At 50.2% G+C, this 20613-nt stretch overlaps 1 protein-coding gene across 9 annotated transcripts in view; it reads left to right on the forward strand.

Annotated features, from left to right (window-relative positions):
* The window catches only part of SRGAP2 (SLIT-ROBO Rho GTPase activating protein 2), a 228822-nt gene that overhangs the window by 198054 nt on the left and 10155 nt on the right, over positions 1-20613 (forward strand). For all 9 annotated transcript variants that reach the window (XR_012375773.1, XM_025855095.2, XM_025855096.2 and 6 more), the window contains exons 15-20: positions 2158-2235; positions 3069-3203; positions 5082-5187; positions 13489-13713; positions 17165-17244; positions 19480-19660. Coding sequence is in view for 8 of the 9 variants with exons in the window: in XM_025855095.2 (XP_025710880.1) it covers positions 2158-2235; positions 3069-3203; positions 5082-5187; positions 13489-13713; positions 17165-17244; positions 19480-19660 (805 nt within the window). In the remaining variant the exon portion in view is untranslated. The remainder of the gene's footprint in view (positions 1-2157; positions 2236-3068; positions 3204-5081; positions 5188-13488; positions 13714-17164; positions 17245-19479; positions 19661-20613) is intronic.

The following is a 20613-nucleotide window of genomic DNA, read 5'->3' on the forward strand; positions in this document are numbered from 1 at the left end:
CTCTCTTCGTGTTCCCTGGGAGGTGGATATTATCGTTCCCATTGTAGAGATGAGAAAGCTGAGGCTCCGCTGTAAATGGTGGGTCAGGGTGATCCAGGAAGACTTAAAGGAGAGGCATTCGGGGAATGACTGACTGAATCAGGTGGGGAAGACCCCACCTATCTTATGCAGAAGGGAGCCAAGTACCATGAGGCGGTATTGTAACAACCATATCAGGAATTCCGTAAGAGAGCACCTCTTGGCAATAGCCGAATCCAGTGCAGAATGGAAGGTTTTGTGCCACTTCCAAGTAACTTACCCACGTCCGAGTGTTTTTTTTACTTTTTATGATAGTGTGCACGAAGAGTAAAACAGATAACGACGTGTCGGGTTAGTCATGTGGGGCCTTCCCTGCATTCTAATCAAAAGCCCCCTGCTTTTCCCCTTTACTTCTGGAACCCAACCATTTATCAGTGCTCCTACTCTCAGAGTCATTAGATTAGACACTCTACAGATTCTGTCTGCTGAGCGAGAACACATCGTGATCCTTCTAAAGTGCAGGTTCTTGAAGGGAAATGGGAACCAGACTGAGGGGATCTCAGTGTGTCTTAGACTATACTGCGTTTTTGACAAGTTCCAAGGGTACATGACTGTTGCTGTCAGAACACTTGGCTGCTTGCGTTCTGTGTGTAAATGACATAATTTGGCTGTTACATCCCATTGGTAACTAATACGATATTATCACATCGGTACTAATGGGGTTTTAACATTGCCTGCCATTCTCTGAGGAATATTCTGGAGATTCCCTTAGAGGAGCAGACAACTTAAGTCCTATTACAAGCCAGGTAATTAAATTCCCCCTGCTTGCTTCTTAATATTGCTTCAATTGGATTCAAGATTGTAGTCCTGGCCAGCGTGATTTCCCTTCAAAGGTCTAGCCAAAAGAACCCAGTCACCCCCTCACTGAGAGGGTAGCCGGAAAACAGTGGGCAGTTCTATTTTGTTTCCTTAAACAGAAATTTGTTTGAGATTTCCCTGATATGTCCAAGTTTTTGATGAATCGCGCCATTATGGAGGAACATGGACAAGATGCCCAGGACGGAGACACGGGGATCCTGAGAAAGGCTGGCAAGCCGGATGTGCTTACAGATGCGAGTTCAGTCTGACCCCCCGGGACCAGCACTAACCGCATGCTCCCTGGATCTCTTACCACCTCTGTAGCTCCACGTGTGGGGCTGTGAGCCACATCCACGTTCAGACTAACAGGCGGGTTCCTGCCCTCTCTGTACTTTGCTTCTGGTAGGCCCCACAAGCCTGGTGTTGAGGAGTTAGTGTGTGACTGCAACCAGAAGGCCTCCTGGCTCTGGTGCTTTTGTCACCTCTATAACCTAAGGCTGCTCATCACTTCATCACTGGAAAATGGGTGTGCTGGTGACTTCTCCCTTAGTGGCTGTTGTGAGAACCAGTGGATTTATTTCTATGGAAGCATTTCTTAGCGGCAATCACAGCGCATGCATTATTTTTTTAGGATTGTACTCTAACAAAACCCAAGAAGACAAGGTTTTCACGCCCGTTACTGTGCTGCGCAACGTCCATGCACGTTTGGGAGGCAAGCCGCAGTCAAGAACCAGCGGCTGGCAGGGTATCTGGCCGTGGACTGTGATCACTTGCCTTTTCCCATCCTCTCTCTTTCCTAAGGATTCCAAACATTGTGCCCTGGAAGAGCCAAACAGTATTCGAACAGCCAAAGCAATCATTGTATCTCAGACCTTACGGAACTCCTCCAGTGGTATCTAATGGCCAGCCTACCAGACCCCCGCTTCCCGCTCCTGGCCCTGGGTGACCAGGTGCCGGGGGTCACTTCGTCGTTTTGCAGATGGGAACAGAGAGGCAAAGGCAGGGGAAGGAACCTGCTTCCTAGTCTCCCTCGGAATCAGGAACGGAGCTGGGTGTAGACCTCTTTCCCCTTAAGTCTCTGACTCAGCGCTTTCTTATGCCTCCTATCCATTCTGGTGACTTCTGCAGCATCCCTCCATGTGCTTTCTCCTTCGGCCTGAGGAAGAGAGACGGGGGCTTCCCTGCGCACTGGCTGGAGGACACACACATTCAGCTAAGCTTGGAGCTGTGCTTGTGACTCTGTTTCTCCTTCGCTGTGATCACTTTTCCCTGTCTTTCCAGGACTACAGCATGAAGGAATTTTCCGGGTGTCAGGATCCCAGGTGGAAGTGAATGACATCAAAAACGCATTTGAGAGAGGTAAGGAAACAGGCTTGAAGATCAGACCAAATGTGTGCCAGCCTCCTGGGATATTGGCTGCACCCATTCCCCCCGTCCCCCCTGAGAGGTACCCAGAGGTTAGCAAGTGACCTCTTCAGCCCAATACCTGCTTCCTTGTAGACAGTCCTCCCCAAGCCCTCCTCAGCCCCACTCACCCTGCCTCTCTCCTGCGGGTGATCTGCCAAAACCCAAGAAGTTAACTATGATATCTGGACGGTTTATGACTTCATCCGGAACACTTGGTGGCAGTTAATATCAAGGCTAATGCGCCTGTTCATCGTAGCCCATTTATTAGCTTGTGGGCTATTAAGGTAATGGGCAAGCTTTGGCAATTTCCGTCACCGTAATGGATATATATAGTTTCAATTTGAGGTTGGTCCTATCATTAAATCTAATTACATCTGGTATGAAATTTTCCATCGGGAGCCCCAGTGTGATTGTTCCCCTGGAAGTAGGTGTCCTTTGTTGCAAGCCGGGAACAGTGAGAGCCAGTCAGGAGGGAGAGCCTTCTCGGCCTCGTTTTCCTCCCCCAAGAGGCTCAGTCCCAGCCTGGCTTCGTGATTCTTGTGAGAGGGCCAGTTGCAGTGTCCCGTCCCAGCCCATGGGGAATGTCCCTGAGGTGGTCTGACAGAAGTGAATTTATCCTATTGGACCCCTGTGCCCTACTCATGGCCGCCATGCTGGGCAGAGAGCTGATGGACTCTGATGAGGACTCGGACAGGTCACCCCTTCCCCACCATTCCTGCTTCGTCCTGTGTGTTTTTACCTCTCTCACTCTATCTTTCCTTTTTGGGGGGGCTGCTTTTCCTCAGGAGAGGACCCCCTGGCTGGGGACCAGAATGACCATGACATGGACTCCATTGCTGGCGTCCTGAAGCTTTACTTCCGGGGGCTGGAACATCCTCTCTTCCCCAAGGACATCTTCCATGACCTGATGGCCTGCGTCAGTAAGTACATCCTGGCCTCAGACTGGCTTCTGGGCAAGACACCTTGTCATGACAGATAAGAAATGTCCACGGGGCCTTTTTTTCCCATAAGCTTTTCAATAATGTTTTTCTTTTTCCTTTTCTTCAGTGAAGTTTTTCCTCCTCATCCTCAGTCCTTCACCCCTGGTGGGGAGGGAAGAAAGATGACTTTTCAGTAAGAGTCTAGGACCACAAGTCAGAACTCCTGGGTTTTTCTTTCTGATTGGCCTTAAACTCCTTGCTTTGCTGAGCTTTATTTTTCTTCAGTAAAATACATTTCTATTCGTAGGTAAGACACAGTCCTTTTCAGTTATTGGAAACTCATACATTAGTGCCTGTGCTTTTTATGTTATAAAGGGAAAATATTTTCTGCTTGTTGCTTATTTTTATAATTAAGGTTAGAATGAATCTTTTTTTATAAGATTGATTGACTGATTTTAAGTGGGGGGGGGGCAGAGGGAGAGGGAGAGACAGGATCTTAAGCAGGCTCCACATCCAGCATGGAGCCCACTGCAGGGCTCAATCCCATGACCCTGAGATCATGATCTGAGCCAAAATCAAGAGTCGGACACTGAACCAGCTGAGCCAGCCAGGTGCCTCTGCTTGTTGCTTTAAACGTGGTGTGGCTTACCTCCTAGATGTGTAAGTATGTGTTCTTTTAGGAATAAAAGCCCTCTGAACATTTAAATGTAGCAATATGATGTTTTCCTAGGAAGAGATATAGTCTCTACTTTATCCTTATAGGTTCCTGCCTCTTACTTTCAAATTTGGGACTTGAAAAGCTATTCTTACCCATTTAGTTTAGCTTATTAATACCAGGTCATCCTGGAAGTAGACGCCACTAGAATGATGGCTCCAGAGGCTGGAGAAGGCAGTGCCTTTGAAATGGGAGAAGAGTCTTCTTCCTGGATGCACCAGGGTCTTCATGGCCCCTGAGTCTCCGGTTGGACTCATTGTGTGCCCTGAACATTGTCCCTCTCTGCTCCAGGGCATTCAGTAAGCTCTCTTATTTTATGACCCACTATTTGTGGAAGCCTAGTGGAAATCAGTTCTGTGCCTATTAAATTTAGGCCCCCCTCCTGTCTTCACGTCTTGGTCTAGGACTGAGCTTAGGTAGATGTCTTCAGTGGACTGGGGCTACCAAGACAGTTCAAGATACCTTGGCTGCCCAGTTCTCCCCTTGAGATGTGCTCCTAACCCACTACTTTCCATTTCTTTGTCACAGAAAGGCACTCATAGAAAATGATAGTATCCACATGGCACACTAGTGGGGAGGCCGGCCATGATGGAGGTCTGTGATTGGTCTGTCCACAGCACAAGAGACAGGAAATCTCGCGTCTTCTCCCCAGATATCACGACTTATGCAGGATCTACCATCTCTTGCCTCTGGCTACGTTCTGCCCAACCCCACTGCAGATAAGAGAGGGGGAAAGATAAGTCAGACCTGTCCAGAGGATGAGGAGATGCATGTGTAGAGCAAGCAGGACAGGAGCCACACAGCCTCTCTCCCTCCCCACACATGGATCCTCCCAGGCTGGATGTCGAGCCTGCAGTCATAGCAGGTTTGGGGACTGTTCCTTGTCTGTGGTTGTTTTAATAAGAGAGCGGTAGGTGCTTGGAGAACATCCCCAACCCCTTCTGAGCCCAAGGAGCATATTCCTTCAGTTGGGCATCAGGAAGCATCTGCAGCCCAGCGGGTGCCCTGCGGCAGCAGTCCCGCCCCGAGGAGCCACAGGGACGGAGCCCCTTACACGGTACACCAGTGTCTGTGCAGCACCTGCTGGTAGTCAGGGCCCTTACATCATTACTCCTTGGGATCTCAGTTGTGACGGACCATAACGCATGGCTTTCTTCTTTCAGCAATGGACAACCTGCAGGAGAGAGCTCTGCACATCCGGAAAGTTCTCCTGGTCCTGCCCAAAACCACTCTGATTATCATGAGATACCTCTTTGCCTTCCTCAATCAGTGAGTAGACTTCCCAGCGAGCAATGGATCAGGCCTGGGCTTCGGCCCCTGGAAGCTTACCCGTAGAGCTGTGTCAGTTCATCGAGCCCCGTGAATATCTGTGGAGCAGCGCCAGTGTGCGGGGCACAGTTACAGGCTGTGAGAATACGTTGCGAAACAAGAGACAAAAGCCCTGATACCGTTTAACTCACATTCCAGGGTAGGAGACAGACAGCTAACAGATATGTCAGGCGGGAATACGTGCTTAGGTGAAGACTAAAGAAGTGTAAGTTAAGAGCCAGAGTGCGGGGGGCCCGAATGGGGGCGGGGGTGAAAGAGGGAGAGCTGCTAGAGAGGGGTGGTCAGCAAAGGCCTCTCTGAGGAGACGCAGTGGCCTAAATGGAGTGACAGAAGGAGCCACAAGGGATGTTCACGGCCATCAAGCCCCGAGAGTCATGGTAATAATGGGTTTGGATTTGGGAAGCCACTGGAAGCTTTTAAGCAGAAGAGTGATAAGATCTGATCTATATGTATTCTCGGAAGCCCGCCGACAGCTTTGAGGAGAAGTTGTCGGGGGCTGTGAAGAGAAGCAGGGACACCATGCAGAAGTTACTGTGAGGTCTCACCCACGGGCACTGGGGGCTTAGGGTGGTGGGGGGCGGGTCATGAGGGAGGGCGGTGAGGTGGGGTCGGGTTTGGGGTCCATTTAGAGCATAGCATTGACAGGACATCCTGATGGGGAGGGTGTAGAGTGTGAGGAAAGAGAGGAATTCGAAATGTTTGGCATGAGCAACAGGGAACCAGTGAGTCGATAATGGAGTTGGGGAAGACGAGATGTAGCGGACGGAATCAAGACAAGGCACCAACTCGGCCATGGTAATTTGAGGTGCCCGTTAGGCCTCCAAGGGGAGATTCTAGGTGGGCAGTGGGATGTAGGAGTCTGACGCTCGGGAGAAACCCGGAGTAGAGATACGAGTCTGGAGTCACCACGTACTGCCTGATGTTTTCGCTGGTCACCCAGGGAGGGAGGGTAGCTAGAAGAGAGGTCTGAGGGCCAGAGGGGCCCTGGGCTTGGATGAGGCATGGCTTCCTGTCCAAGCAGTGTGTCCTTGCTGAGGGCGGGCTTTGAGTCCCACGGGGCAGCGAGGCAACAAGCAAGGACCTGCGGTGCTTGCCCCGTGGGCCCCTCTGTCTTCATGTTGCTTCCTCTGACACGGCTCCCTCAACAACCTAAAGCAAAGGCTATAAATGGGCAACGGGAGGGCCAGATAAGGCACATAAATGCATTTCTTTTCAGTCTGCTGTGTCTTGAAAACATTGAAACATTTAAATATTAAGGGATTTTACTTAAAAATACCTAGGTTTCTAGCTTCTCTTGAAAACACTGTTGGATCTGGCAGTAATGGACGCAAATCCTGCAAGGAGGCAGTTCTGTGTGGAGTAAGGGCTTCTGCCAGGTGAGGCAGGCCCCCCCACGCTCCCTATACCGAGGCTGAATCCACTTGCCATTTGTCATCACTCTTGCTCCATGGGTTTTCCTCTCGTGGAGAACCATTTGTCTAGATCCATGAATCTATCAAAAGAGAAAACAAAAATTAGACCAAGGAGCAAGGGTCCTTTAGCACAAATTTCTTCGTCTTTGTGGTCAGTTTGGTCTTTGCTTCAAAGGAAAACAAACTTGGTGGCCATCTCATGAGCTTCAGCTTGCTTAAAAGTTCACGGTCAGCCTAGCTCTCTAGGCATCTAGGTTAGCAGCTCTGCCGGAGACCTTGCTGGGGACCCACACCATCCTTCAGCCTTCCTGCCGGCCGTGCAGAGCAATGGAGGGTCCTGGCTCTGCAGCCTGCCTCCTTCATGTGGCTGTGTCTGCACCTTCTGTTAGCCGAGCCCTGACTGGGCACCACCACTGCCCGAGTTCAGAACCCCTCATGACTCACAGAGGGTGTTCACATGCTGTGTATTTTTGGCTGACGGAAACGGAAACTCTGTACTGACTCTTGAGCCGGTAACAGCCCCTTTCTAGCATCTACTGCATTAACTACCTATTGCTGTGTAACAAATGACCCTAAAACCTAGCAACTTAAAACAAAAAGCATTAATTCTTATGGCACAGGTTCTGTGGGTCAGGAATCCCCAGTGTAGGTGCAGTGTCGGCGGGGGGCCTCTGGCTCTAGCTCTCTTGAGGTTGCAGTGAGGGTGTTGGGGGCAGGGCCGTAGTCTCTCCTAATGGCTCCAGTAGGGGAGGATCCGCTTTTGAAGTTCACCTCTGTGTTGGCAGGATTCAGTTACTCGCAGGTTTGTTGGACTGAGGACCTTCCTCGCTGGCTCACTGTTGGCCAGAGGCCTCTGTCAGTTCTTCACCATGTGGGTCTCACCAAAGAGCTATTCACAACATGGCAACTGGCTCCCTCCAAGCACGTGAGTGAGAGAACACCCAAGACAGAAAGCTCAGGCACTGGTAACCTAATCTCAGAAGCAACATCCCATGCCTTCTGCCGTTTTCCATTCACTAGAAATGAGTCACTAAATCTAGCCCACACTCAAAGGGAGAAAATTACACCAGGGTGTGAAAACCAGTAGGCAGGGACCATGGGGTTCATTTTAGAGGCTGCTTACCACAGCCTGTGTGCTATCCAGCGACTTTCTGTCCCCCAACAAAGTGTCGGTAGCTCCCGCTCACGGCAGCTGACTCTGTTCTTTGCCTTTGATCCTGCTTTCTTCAGATGTTAAACAGTATAGCCTAATAAGCTCTTGCTAGTCAGTGAGGTCCACAGACCCTCATCTGGGAGATGGTTAGAAATACAGAATCTCAGCCCCTCCCCCTTCAAAGACCTATGAATCCGAATCTGTATTTTAACAAGGTCCCCTGGTCAGTCACATGCACATGAAAGTCCGAGAAGCACTGCTCTAGGTCCTCAAACGCTGCTTCGCCATCTGAATGAGAGAGTGAACCGGTGGTGCTTTTCTCCCGATTAAGGTGCTCTGATGTCCCCAGAAAAGCTGACTCTTCCTCGAAATCTCACCAATCTCCAGGTGCCTCCTCGTTTGGAAAGATTGTGTCTGGGCGGTTCTTCTGACTTTCGCAAGGAGCGTTTTGGCTTCTGCATGCAGATAGACGAGGAGACCTGTGGTTGGGTTGTCTTGGAGAGCCACAGCTGCTCATGTGCTTATTTGTTCCCTTATTAAACATATATTTATTAAGCATCTACTGGGGGCCAGGCCCTGCTGTAGGTGCTGGCCATCTGCAAAATCACCAAACAGTCCAGGTGTCCCATGGAGTCCCTTTGGAGTTTATGTTCTGTTGGAAGAAGACAGACCAAACTAACGAGGATGCATATCCCGTGTCCGAGGAAAAACGCTCTAGAGAGAAATAAAGCAGGTCAGGGAACCGGGGAGTGCCAGGGGTCAGGGCGCGAGTTTGCTCTTTGAGATACAGTAGTCAGCAGACACTTCACTGAGCAGGGGACCGTGCGCTGTGAGGTAGGAGGAGGACCTAGAGAGAATGGCGTCCCAGAAGCCACACACAGACGTGTTTGGAAGAGGGAGTGATCCCAGAGGGAAAGGGGGTGACAGGCCAGCCAAGCAAAGGACTCGGGATTGTGTTAGCCACAGGGAGAGCACTGGTGGCCCTGAGGAGTGTTGTCCTGAGGGAGTGGGAGGGGCCTGGTGGTGTCCGTTTAGGAGAGAAGGGGAGCCGCTGAAGGCTAAACGACGTGTGGTAGTTCCATGCAGCTGGCGGGGGTGGGGGGTCGTGTTCAGCCGTGAAAATGGAAGAGGTGCGGAGGCATGCTCATGCTACAGCGTGGATGCACCCGGAAAACATCCTTCTGGAGGAAAGAAGCCAGTCTCAGAAGACCACGTGGTGTAGGAGTCCATTTATTTGCAGTGTCTGGAACAGGCTCCTGAAGGAGCCGTGTAGCCAGGGCTGGGGGGAGGGGAGGATGTGGGGGTGGGGGGTGTGACTGCTAATGGGCATGGGGTTTCCTTTCGGGTGATGAAAATGTCCTGGAACTAGACGGTGGTGATGGTCGCACAACATTGTGAATGTGCTAAATGGCGCTGAATTGTACACTTCAAAATGGTGAAAATGGTCAGTTTTATGGTATGTAGATTTTACCACAATAAAGAGTGGGGAGGGGGCAAGAGAGAAGGTACATGCGGCTGCTCAGGCTGCCGTAGCAAAGTAACACAGAGGAGGTGACTTCAACAACAGAAATTCATTTTCTTGTGGTTCGGGAGTCTAGGCGTCCAAGATTAAGGTGCCAGCAGGGTCGGTTTCTGGTGAGGAGTCTCTTTTTGGCTTGTAGATGGCCGTCTTCGCTCTGCGTCCTCCCGCTGTACACACGCAGGGAGAGCTCTGGGGTCTCTTCCTCTTCCGGTAAGGACAGTAGTCCTGTCGGATTCGGCCCTCACCCTCACCCGTAGGATCTCATTTAACCTTAATTATCTCCTTAAAGGTCCTTTCTCCAAATACAATCACATGGGAGGGGGGTGGGTAGGGCATCAACATAGGAATTTGGGGAGGGGGGACACAGTTCAGTCCATAACAGAAGGGCTGGAGATGAATCGGAGAATCAGAAACATCAGGGACAGACAACGCCCAAATAGTTCTATTGTGAAGAGAAATGGGACAGTCATATGGTACAGATACGGGGTTAAGAGGGAATTCTTTTCCAGGGGCCAGTATTACTGCATGTTTGTGTGCTGGTGGGGGCCACGACCCAGTGGAGAGGCAACACTAAAGACCCAAGGGCAATTGCTGGACGGATATCCTTGCTGGAGAGAGGATGGAGTTCACTGCCAGGCAAGGAAGGCAGAACATGAGGGCACAGAGGCAAGTCCCTTATTAGATGCGGGGAGCACGAGAAAGCCGACCCATGTTGTCATAGGCGAGAGAGTGACAAGAGGAGTGATGGGATGCCTTTGAAGGATCATCAGAAAAAATCAGCCAGAATTACGCTGGACTTCTTATCTCTTAGAGAGCCTTTTGGGGAAGTCGAGGAAGGCTGTTAAATCGTGGATTCAGAGAGGGAAATTGTAGTGTCTCCCATTGGAAAAGATTTTAAAGGCCTGATGGATTCTCAGCCCCACGATTTGCCTGGGGCCAAGGTGAAGAATACAATTTCTCTTCATCCCTTCCAAACCTAAAATCGACCCTGATGCGTTAATATCTTACCCATAGTCTGTTGGTTGTTGCCAAATCAAACCTCTGGGGCCTGTGAAGCTGAAGGTTTTTAAGTGAAATGTCATGTATTTAAAACAGTCTGTCCGAAGCGTTGTATTCTCCCTGAGGAGTTAAGGTTTCGATTTGGGGATCTAGAGTCCTCAGCTTGATGATGTCTGTCAGGAGAAGAAGGTGGCTTGACTTCTATAAATCAGTTGCTGGCAAATGTTGACAGACCTGCTCCCCTTTCCCTGACTAGATTCGAGGGTCCCGTACAGAGAAGCAATTCAGATACTATAATTACAGAAAATATGGATTGAGCACCACCTGTGTGCCAGGCACAGTGCTCAGTGCATTGCATATAATACTTCGTTCAAGCTTTATAGCAGCCGCATGAAGGAGGTACATATTTTTTACAAGGAAGAGACTTCGAAACCAGAATATTCCCCTGGAACTGGTACATGATGGGGCCAGGACTCAAAACCAGGTCTAATTGACTCTAAAATTCTTGAGATGTTTTGTTTTTCTTTTTCAGTTTAATCAAAGAAACAAATGTGCATCATTAAAAGGTAAAAAGTCCAGAGAAGTGCATGATAAAAAACAAGTTTCCCACCTCAATCCTGATTTTCCCATTCCTCCCCAAAGCCTGTGTTCGCAGTCACCTTACTGAACCTTGTTAAGACACGCAAAAGATGAGTTTGAATCAATTAGAAGAATTCACTAATATTATGGTTAGAAGCTCTAGAAATATAGTACAGTTCTTAGAAGAGATGGCATTATGCAAGTCAACACCAAAAAAATTTTAAAGAGGGACCTGGTACCAGTGTTTTCCATTTTAGGTATTTTTTTAAAAATCAAAATCCAGTATTTGAGTTCTTAGACTAGACACAGCCTTCAGGGCCTTCATGGATTATTAGCACCATTATATTGTATATGAAATGACATGCATCTGTATGTGTACATGTATGAATTTTTCGGGGAGAGAATCTCTAGTTTTTGTCAAATTCTTGAAGGAGGTTGTGACCCCCAAATAGTTAAGAACCATGGCTTTAACCCCTCAACCTACATGTTCCCATTGTAGATTGGAAGAGAGAGAGGACCTTGGTTTATTTTATTTTTTTTAAGATTTTATTTATTTGAGAGAGAGAGAATGAGAGACAGCACGGGAGGGAAGAGGGGCAGAGGGAGAAGCAGACTCCCTGCTGAGCAGGGAGCCCGATGTGGGACTCGATCCCGGGACTCTAGGATCATGACCTGAGCTGAAGGCAGTCGCTTAACCAACTGAGCCACCCAGGCGCCTGACCTTGGTTTATATTTTAATGGGAGTAAGAAATGGAACTGGCCCATGAGACCCCAGTCCACGAAGATGTGTCCTCCTCAAGCCCCTGGTCATTGTAGCCACCTATGAATCAAACAGCCCTTTCCTTAGGAGACTTGGCACGGTTGCTCATCTCTCACAGGCCTTCGAGTGGGACTCTCAGGGCTAGACTTTGTTTCCCTCTGACGACCAGGCTTCCCAGAAATGACTGGTTTTGTTCTATGTTACCAAATGTCATCAGATCGCACTGAAGAAACAGGGCCTTTCTCCTCCTTGTCCCTGTTGAGATTTCCAAGGTAATTGCCTCTCTTGTCTCCAGTGTTTGTTTGACCAAGAAGTAGACTTGGAAACTTCTCCCAGTCTTTTCTCAAAGAAAAGTACATGGTACATGTACTTGATGGGGCCAGGACTCAAAACCAGGTCTAATTGACTCTAAAATTCTTGAGATGTTTTGTTTTTCTTTTGCAATTTAATCAAAGAGACAAATGTGCATCATTAAAAGGTAAAATCTCTTTTAACTAGGATCCAGGGGAGGATTATAAAATTCAAACTTTAAGACCTTCTGTGAAGCAGTCCAGCCCCTGAGATCCATAACTTCACCCATTGCTGGCCTCCCTGCGTTTGACTAGGTCCTCAAGAAGAGTGATTCTCAACCGTACAGTTTCTCCCCGTGATAGTGGTTCACATCCATTGTACTGCGTCTCCGGGGTGGACGGGGGACGTGTGCGAACCTTTAGTAGAGGAGAGAACCGCTGGGTTAGAGAGAGACCAGCTTGGTAATTTGAGTCTGGGTGCGGGATACACTAGAAATGAACTCTGTCCAGCCCTGAAGAATACCTACTCAGATGAACACAGCTGAGTCTCAGGCCTCTGGTTCAGCATCAGAGGGCATTGGTTTCTCCTCAGATCTGTCACAGTCAGGTGCTGGGAACCGCCTGCTGATGCCCATATTGGGGGCAGAACTCCTTAGCAGACTCCCAGCTCTCCAACCTGGGGCTGGGGGCTGGGGCTGGGGGTGTACATCCAGAGCTGGCCGAGCCTTCAGCCTGGACAAACAGACCAGTGGGGGCTAATGAGGCCCAGTGGCTCACTGAAGGGCTTGGGTCCTTGGCCAAGGTTGGAGGCGTGGCCAGAGCAGCTGCTGCCTAAAAAAGGGGGAGCTCCCAGGATAAATACCCAATAGCAAAGTCAGACTGCATCCAGAGGAAGCCTGAGCAGAAACTGAGCAGCATGCTGACCTTTTCCCGAATAAATCTTGATTGTAATAATAGAGGATATTATGAAAATGAAAAACAATTACACTAGCTGTTCCAGAAATTCACTTGCTTGATGGAATACAGAAGCTAATCGGTTGGCAGTTTTTTTTAGTAAGTCTAGAGCTTGGAATGGAATATCCCTAGTAATTTGATTATTTTGCTCTGCAAGAAGGTACACGGTGCAGAATGCCTGTGCCCTCATCCTGAGGGCAGCCTGAGGGCCTCCATCTGCTCTGGCAGCTTGGTGGGTTGATGTGGGGGAGCTGTCTCAGCTCTGTGGAGTGGGGTGTTCTTGAAGCAGGGGAGATTCGGCAGAGAAGGTGTGGAGTGGGGCTGGTGATGGGGCGGCAGGTAGGATTTGAACGAGGAACTGGTGAGACCTGCGAGGAGGTGGCTCCTGAATGACCGTCCTGGTGGTCATTGTCTTCTCCCCCCCAGACTTCCTAGAAGGGCTCCGATGCCCAGAAAAGCAGGTGGCAATTTGTGGAACTTCTGCTCTTGCTCTTGGCAGTGCCTCCCATGATTGTGTTTTCTGGGCATTCATGCGAGTGCTTTCCAGCTTGCCCCCTTCCCCTCTCCTCTAGTTTATCACAGTTCAGTGAAGAGAACATGATGGACCCCTACAACCTTGCCATCTGCTTCGGGCCCTCACTGATGTCAGTGCCTGAGGGCCACGACCAGGTGTCCTGCCAAGCCCACGTGAACGAGCTGATCAAAACCACCATCATCCAGCATGAGAACATCTTCCCAACCCCCAGGGAACTGGAGGGCCCCGTCTACAGCAGAGGAGGAAGCACGGAGGACTACTGGTAGGGGGCTCTGGGCTGGAGGCGGGGGGGGGGGCGGCGGGGGTTGTTCCCAGTGCACATAGGGTGTGGGGGCCAGATGGCCAAGCGAGACCCAAGGGAGAGAGAGAGACCCAGATGCTCTCAGCCTCCCACTCCCGGGCACTTCAAGCTGCCAGGACCTGGGGATGGGGCAGGCAGGGCCTTGCCTCGACCCGACCTATGGAGTAAGTGCCACTTCGTGCCACCTCCCTGTTTTTTTAGGAGTTCTTAGTGGTGAGGAAGCGTTCTGGAAAATAATGACAACAATAATAGGAATGTTAATAATCTCCAGGAAAGGAAAATTTGTAAAGTTGCATTTAGAACAGCTGTTCATCAATCAGCAGTGTCTCTCAGGCTCCTGCTCTGGGCTGTGTACTGTGAGAGACACAGTCCTGGGTCCCAGAAAGAAGATTTTCTTTCTTAGTGTGAAGAGTTTAGATATGAGGCATAATTCCCTCACTGTGAGTTTGTACAATGATAATTTAGAATGATCACAGAAATTTGTGGAGGGAAAAAGGGGTAGGCTCCATTTTTTGGCAGGTTAGGCACACTTCACCCGAAAGCGAGATTAAATTCTGTGGGGCAAGGTTTTTCATGACCTAGCCTGGGAACAGAGATGAAAAGGAATCCCTAGGGCACATCGTTACTAGACCCTTCTGTTAGAAAATTAACAAATTACTATTTCCATGTTACAGATAACAGTCACTGTAACCTAGAGAGGCCAGTGACAATCTTTCAGGCCACCTTACTGGTGGGGGTTCCAACCTTGATGTGTGTGCCTTAGTACAGGATGCCATCCAGGACCCCACACTAGACCCCAGGGTGCCACTTAGAGTGTCATTTTCCCATCAAACACAGAAGCAACTACCTCTCTCTTTTACTCCCTAACGTCCCTTACCTCCTTCCCCACCCCCTCCATCTTCCCCATCGAATGGCGCTTCAGCCTGGGCTGAAAGCATAAGCCAGCCCAAATCGGATTCCATCTGAACTCAACATCTGGAACCAATTCAGCGGCCCCATTACTATCCACTGAGGTAGGGGGGTACAGGGGAGGTTGTTTACTTAATTAGAGGCCAGTGGGTCCATGCTTCTCCCTGATCACCACAGAAGGAGCCTCCTGCCTGACGCGTGAAGAAAGTGATATTCATGTGTCTATGAATATAAAAATACCACTGACACCCCTGGGTTTGGTCTTGTCCGCTGTCCCGTGGATGCCAGCATCTGGGTCTGAGCTGGAGAAGCCTACAGTTGCCAGCTCGGAGAGGAAGCTTTTTGTCACTGACAGATGGTTGGTGGGGACAGGGCAGGTTGTTCAGGTCTCAGCCTACGAGCTGATGAGCTCCAGGGAGCTGTCCTTGTGCATGTTACTTGGAGGGTTGGTTTCTCTCTCACATGAGAGTTGAAAAGCTGTGGAAAGACTGTTCCCAGTGCCTGCTTTACCTTCCTTCCAGAGTGTACCCTCACTTCTCAAATATCTCTGGACCAGTCCCAGGACACAGAGCCCTCCACAGCCCTGGTCCCCCAGTCCCAGCCCAGGGGAGCAGACAGTCACCACAGGGATGACTCACAGGGGGCACCTTTTGCCAGTTGTCTCCAGAGCAACTCCCCCTGCCCCCACCCCCACTGTTTGCTGTGCATCCGACATTTATTAGCAGCCTCTGGAAAACCCACAAGACTAGTTAGGGAATGTTACTACTGCTGACTGGGTGGGAGGCCAGAAGCACCCGAGGAGCAAGAGGAGGTGACCCTGGGGAAGAAGGACCAGCTGACCACTGGACTCACACCCGCTCAGAAGCCTCCCAGCCTCTCTTCTTCTTTGGGAGGGGAAAGAAGTGCCAGGGAAGCGAGCTAAGATGGATGAAGGAGTTGGGCGGGGGGTGGCAGAAGGGGTGCTAGAGCCTGAGAATCCTGGAGAATGGCCAGGAGACCAGAAGAGCCAGGGAGAGGGGGCTCCTGGCCACTTGGCCTCCCCACAGCTGTGAAGAGGAGAGACCAGGCCCACGTCGCCACGCGTTCCAAGCCCTGCAGCTAGAACCTGGTTCCCTAGGACTGCCCGCTGTTTGGCCTGCGGGACCTCCTCAGACTGCAGGTGTCGGCGGCCTTGCCGTGTGGCCGACGTGTGGGTGTGGAAGTGAGCGTAGAATTCTAGTGCTCCCAGGGGCCTTAACAATGCATCATCTCACCTTTATGTTAGAGCAGTGGTTTTCCAAGTGGAGTCTTGGACCAACAACACCTATGTTACATAGGGCTGGCTGGGAATACAGACATTCCAGCTCTCCCTGGCCCTCGAGACTTAGAAACTCTAGGAGTGAGGCAATCCACTTTTAACAAGCCGTCCAGGACTCTCTGACGTTGGAGAATCGCTGCCTTCCTGGATGGCCACATAACTATACTTGCAACTCTGGAGGAAACTGAGCCTTTGCCCTGTGTGCCCCTGGGGCCCTAGAGTGTCGTGGAACTCATCAGAGTTTTAGGCCCAGTAAAAGTGAAAAATTGTGCCCACATTTTTTGGTAAGGAGGAATCCCTGTTGATGTTCTCCCAGAAAGTTCTCTGGGTTCTGGAGAGCCTCCTTGGAACTGAATTCTGAACTGGTCCCCTGGCCTTTGAGGAACTTTCTGGAGTGAAAGACCTGTCCCAAGGGGAGGGAGAGGCTATAGGCTCGAAGGTAGGAACCATGAGGCCAGGTGGTGGATAGAGGAGGTGGTAATGCTTCCATAGAATTGCCTGGAAAGGCTCCCTTGTTACTACCAACTGCCAGAGGAAGAAACTTTAGCAATGGACAGGGGTTTAGCACTTCCTGGTGCCCATCCCCATCTACTCTGATGTCCATAAGCCAGGAGACCAGGAGTAGAAACGACTTTCCTAGTAACTAGACATAAGCAAAATGAGAAAGAAGGAAAGGAAGACCAGTTACTAACCACTCCGTGGTGTCTCAGTGACTCTTCGTGCGATGCTGTGATGTGATACAGACCACTAGCCTCAATCATCAGTAGGTGGCTGAGGCTTAAAGAGATTCAGTCCCTTGTCCAGGGTCACACAGCTCCCAAGTGTCAGAGCTGGTTTTCAGGTCCAGTTGTGTCCCAGGCAAAAGCCTAGTGTTTTCTTCCATGTGATCCCTCAGGGGCTAGTTCACCTAGAGAATCAGCCCTTGAGTTGAGTTGTTCTGTATTTTCAAAAAGACTTATTTTGTAAATTCGAAAGGGGCTCCCTTTGTCTCAGGATATTCTAAGTCCCAGGCAGTCTCAAACAGTTTTTGCAGCAGGGACTGGACTGGAGAACCCTGGGAGGCTTGTGTTTCATCATCACTGTGGTGAGCAATCAGGATGTAGAGAGTGTGAGGCAGCTTCCGTGCCCTTGCTCCAGGGAAGCTTCGTGAAGAAGACGAGAATTTGGTCAGCGAGGGCTGAGGTCCCCGTGACTCTTCTATTGCAGTGACAGCCCTCATGGAGAGACTACCTCGGCTGAGGACTCAACCCAGGACGTGACCGCAGAGCACCACACGAGCGATGATGGTACGGGGCCCTGCTTCCGGGGCAGTGGGGCCACGGGGGGCGGGGGGTGAAGTGGAAGGAAGGGATTATATAGCGTGAGCTCCCCGTGCTCCTTCCTGCTAAGCAGCCCCCTGAGGACAGGCAGGGGCTCTCCTGTCTCTCGTTTTCATTCCTTCCCTTTCTTGGAGAGACTGCCCACCCGCTCAACTAGAACTGTCTCTGCGTTAAGCCGCAGATGGAGAGCTAGACCTTTCAGAGCCTTTAAAGCTTCTCGCTCCAACTCCCTGCCCCTCGCCTGCATGATGTTGGTCCCCTGTCACAGTCTAGACTCCTGCCAGGTAGCTGGAGACCAAAATCAAGAAGAGCTCGTTTGAAAAAACTGTTAGCCTGGGGAACAGAAAAGCTGGGTGCCAAGAACCCAACAGAAGCAAGCCAGAGGGGAGTGGGACTCAGGATGCAGAAACCACACGCTTTCACGCCTGCCGACTGGAAAGATTGACCCTTTCCAAAGTACAGACATGTGAGCGCTGTGCAGCCTGGCGGGTGTGCATCGAGAGGTGGAATGCACAGCTGTTGCCTTGGGCCCCTAGGCAGCGCCCAGGATTTATTAGGGTCTGTCCAGCCAGCACGCTTCCCGTCCTTCCAACAGTTCCACACCTCCATTTCTGGACCGCTTCGGCTCTTGGAAGACTCAGCAGCTGACAAGGGGCCTCAGAATTTTCTGGGCATGAGAACGAACTGGCACAGTCTGCGGAGCTTTCCCTGTTCTCTCCGCCTTGCTGTGAATTCTGCAATCCTAGGCCAGCTTTTTAGAGAAGAAAAAAAAAAAAAAATTAGGGCTGCTTATTTGGTTGCTGAAGTCAGATGGATCAATACGATAATCTGCCCCATTACAGGAGGGGGGTAGGTGAAGTAGGGAAATTTGTCCCTGCTAGAAGCTTTGTAGGTCTTATCTCTTAATCCTAGTGAAATAGAGCCACTATTTTTATAGCTGAGAAAACAGAGGCCAGAGAAGTCAAGTGATATGCCCAAGGCTGTACAGAACTGAGATTTGGGATATTTAGATAGGCCTTCTCTGGTGTGCCTCCTGTAGTGAAATCTCCAGCCCTGCCTTTTCCGGGGCAGGCCCACCAATCATGCTGCCTGGGCCCGGTCTTGCCTGTAGGCAGCCTTCCTGTCCACTACTCGGAATATCCGACTTTAACCTCGGGTTCCAGGTTTCTGGGAGCTTTCTTTCTTGCTCTCTGACCTCCCCCTTGCTGCTCAGCGCAGATAATGGTAATGATGACAGTAGGAATACTGGCTAATGTCTGCACAGCGCTTACTATAGGCCGGGCGTTGTTCTAAGTGCTTTTACAAATTGCTATTTGTTGACTCCTCCTAACAAGTTCGTGAAAGAGGCACTATTATTGTCCTTTTTTTTTTTTTTTTTTTTTACAGAGGAGATGGAAGCTCACACAAAAATAAAAAGTCATTGCATTTGTAAACCCCTTTTAATTTTCAAATTACTTTTGTGTACATTTCCCCATGTATTATCCACAAAATATATTTCCATATTTTGCTCCTTGGAAAGTAGATTGGGTGAGTTATTTTCTCCTTTTGGAGACTAAAAGCTCATGGTCTACGAGGGGGAATGGATAGTATAAATAAAATTTGTTATATTGAAAGTACAATATGATAAATTTCTGCAATTAATGGAGTTATTTTATGATCAGAAAAGATATGATCAGGAAAGAAACTTACAAATACGGCAAGGCAAGGTCCCCGATAGTGTTTGGTGCAAAGAGCTGCGGATGCACCAGAGAAGTTCCCCTTTGCCCTGAGTGGGTCTCAGCCTCTTGGGCAGCACGATGCGCTCTCCCAGCAGGCAGACTGCGCCCAAGCCTGACAAGACTCCCACCCTGCATGTGTGGTTCGTTTTTGCACAGAAAACTGCTGAGAGAATTAAGTATTCTTTGTTTTGTTTTGCTTTTTAATGATGTTTCAGTTGTGACCTAGTGTGCTTCCTCAGGAAGACAAGAGAGAAAGGGATTCCCGGTGGGGGGACCAAAGGCAGAAAAGGGCGCACAAGTGCTTTTAGGGTGATGGCACAGTCCACACAAGAATCCCTGCTTCATCCCTCCATCCTCCATGGCTTATTTCTCACACTGGGTTATCTTCCCACCAGTGTAAGTTCAGCTAATTGGGCTTTTCCTCCCAGTTTCCTGAGCCTCTGGTCCCAACAACATGTGTTTCCTTCTCTCCTGCCCCTCTCAGAGTGTGAGCCCATCGAGGCCATTGCCAAGTTTGACTACGTGGGCCGGACAGCCCGAGAGCTGTCCTTCAAGAAGGGGGCATCCCTGCTGCTTTACCAGCGGGCTTCCGATGACTGGTGGGAAGGCCGGCACAATGGCATCGACGGACTCATCCCCCATCAGTACATCGTGGTCCAAGACACGTACGTTGGGTCCCCTGCACCTCTAGGTGTACCTGGCTGCACTGTGGGAGTGAGACTTTATTTCTGGCGCCAGAGGAGGGTGAGGGAGACCGACCTCCAGGGGGCGCCAACACCATCCCTGAAGGACCCTACCCAGACTCCGTGGAGGATTGTTTCCCCCCCCTTTTTTTTTTTAAAGATTTTATTTATTTATTTGAGAGAGGGAGAGAGAGAAACAGCATGACAGGAGAGAGGGTCAGAGGGAGAAGCAGGCTCCCCAGTGGGCCGGGAGCCCAATGTGGGACTCGATCCCAGGACTCTGGGATCATGACCTGAGCTGAAGGCAGTCGCCCAACCAACTGAGCCACCCAGGTACCCCGGAGAATTGTTTTTTCATCTCTTCCCCCTGCAAATCACTCCCCACCCATCCACCACCCCCCTAGTCATTTTGGAAACTTGCCGGCACTCCTGCTCATCTACACTTAAACCTGATGAGTGATAATGAGGGGTTATTGTTTGACCACTTACATTTCCATTCTGGAAAGCTCAGGGTGGGAAAACATTTTTACTTCTTTTCTTTCTTTTTTTTTTTTTTCTAAAAACAACTGTGCTCATCCCAACCAGTTGGGCCGCCATTGGCGCTTTTCCACTTGCAAATGAAAATGATGCCTTGCTTTTCTAGGAGAAATCTAGCTTAAGCGGCCTGGTGGAAAGAGCCACCAGGAAACGAGGTTGACATAGGGAAAGACAGGGAGAGGAGGGGAGAGGGCGTCTGGGAGCAAAGGGAGCGTGAACTGGGCCCAGAGAGACTTCATCAGCTGGGCTGTTGGTTGGCTCCCGCTCTTTGAAGCGAAGTCTCCCGGGCAGGAGGGCTCCCCCCGCCCCACCCCCCTGGCCCACTTCGAGCCTGCCTCCCTGCCCCTTTGCCCTGCCTCTGCCCCCGACTCCCTGCCCTTGGATACGATGCTGTCAGT

Source organism: Callorhinus ursinus, unplaced genomic scaffold, assembly GCF_003265705.2.
Source record: "Callorhinus ursinus isolate GAN/ISIS: 27379988/994484 unplaced genomic scaffold, GSC_fseal_2.0 scaffold57, whole genome shotgun sequence".
Lineage (NCBI taxonomy): Eukaryota > Metazoa > Chordata > Mammalia > Carnivora > Otariidae > Callorhinus > Callorhinus ursinus.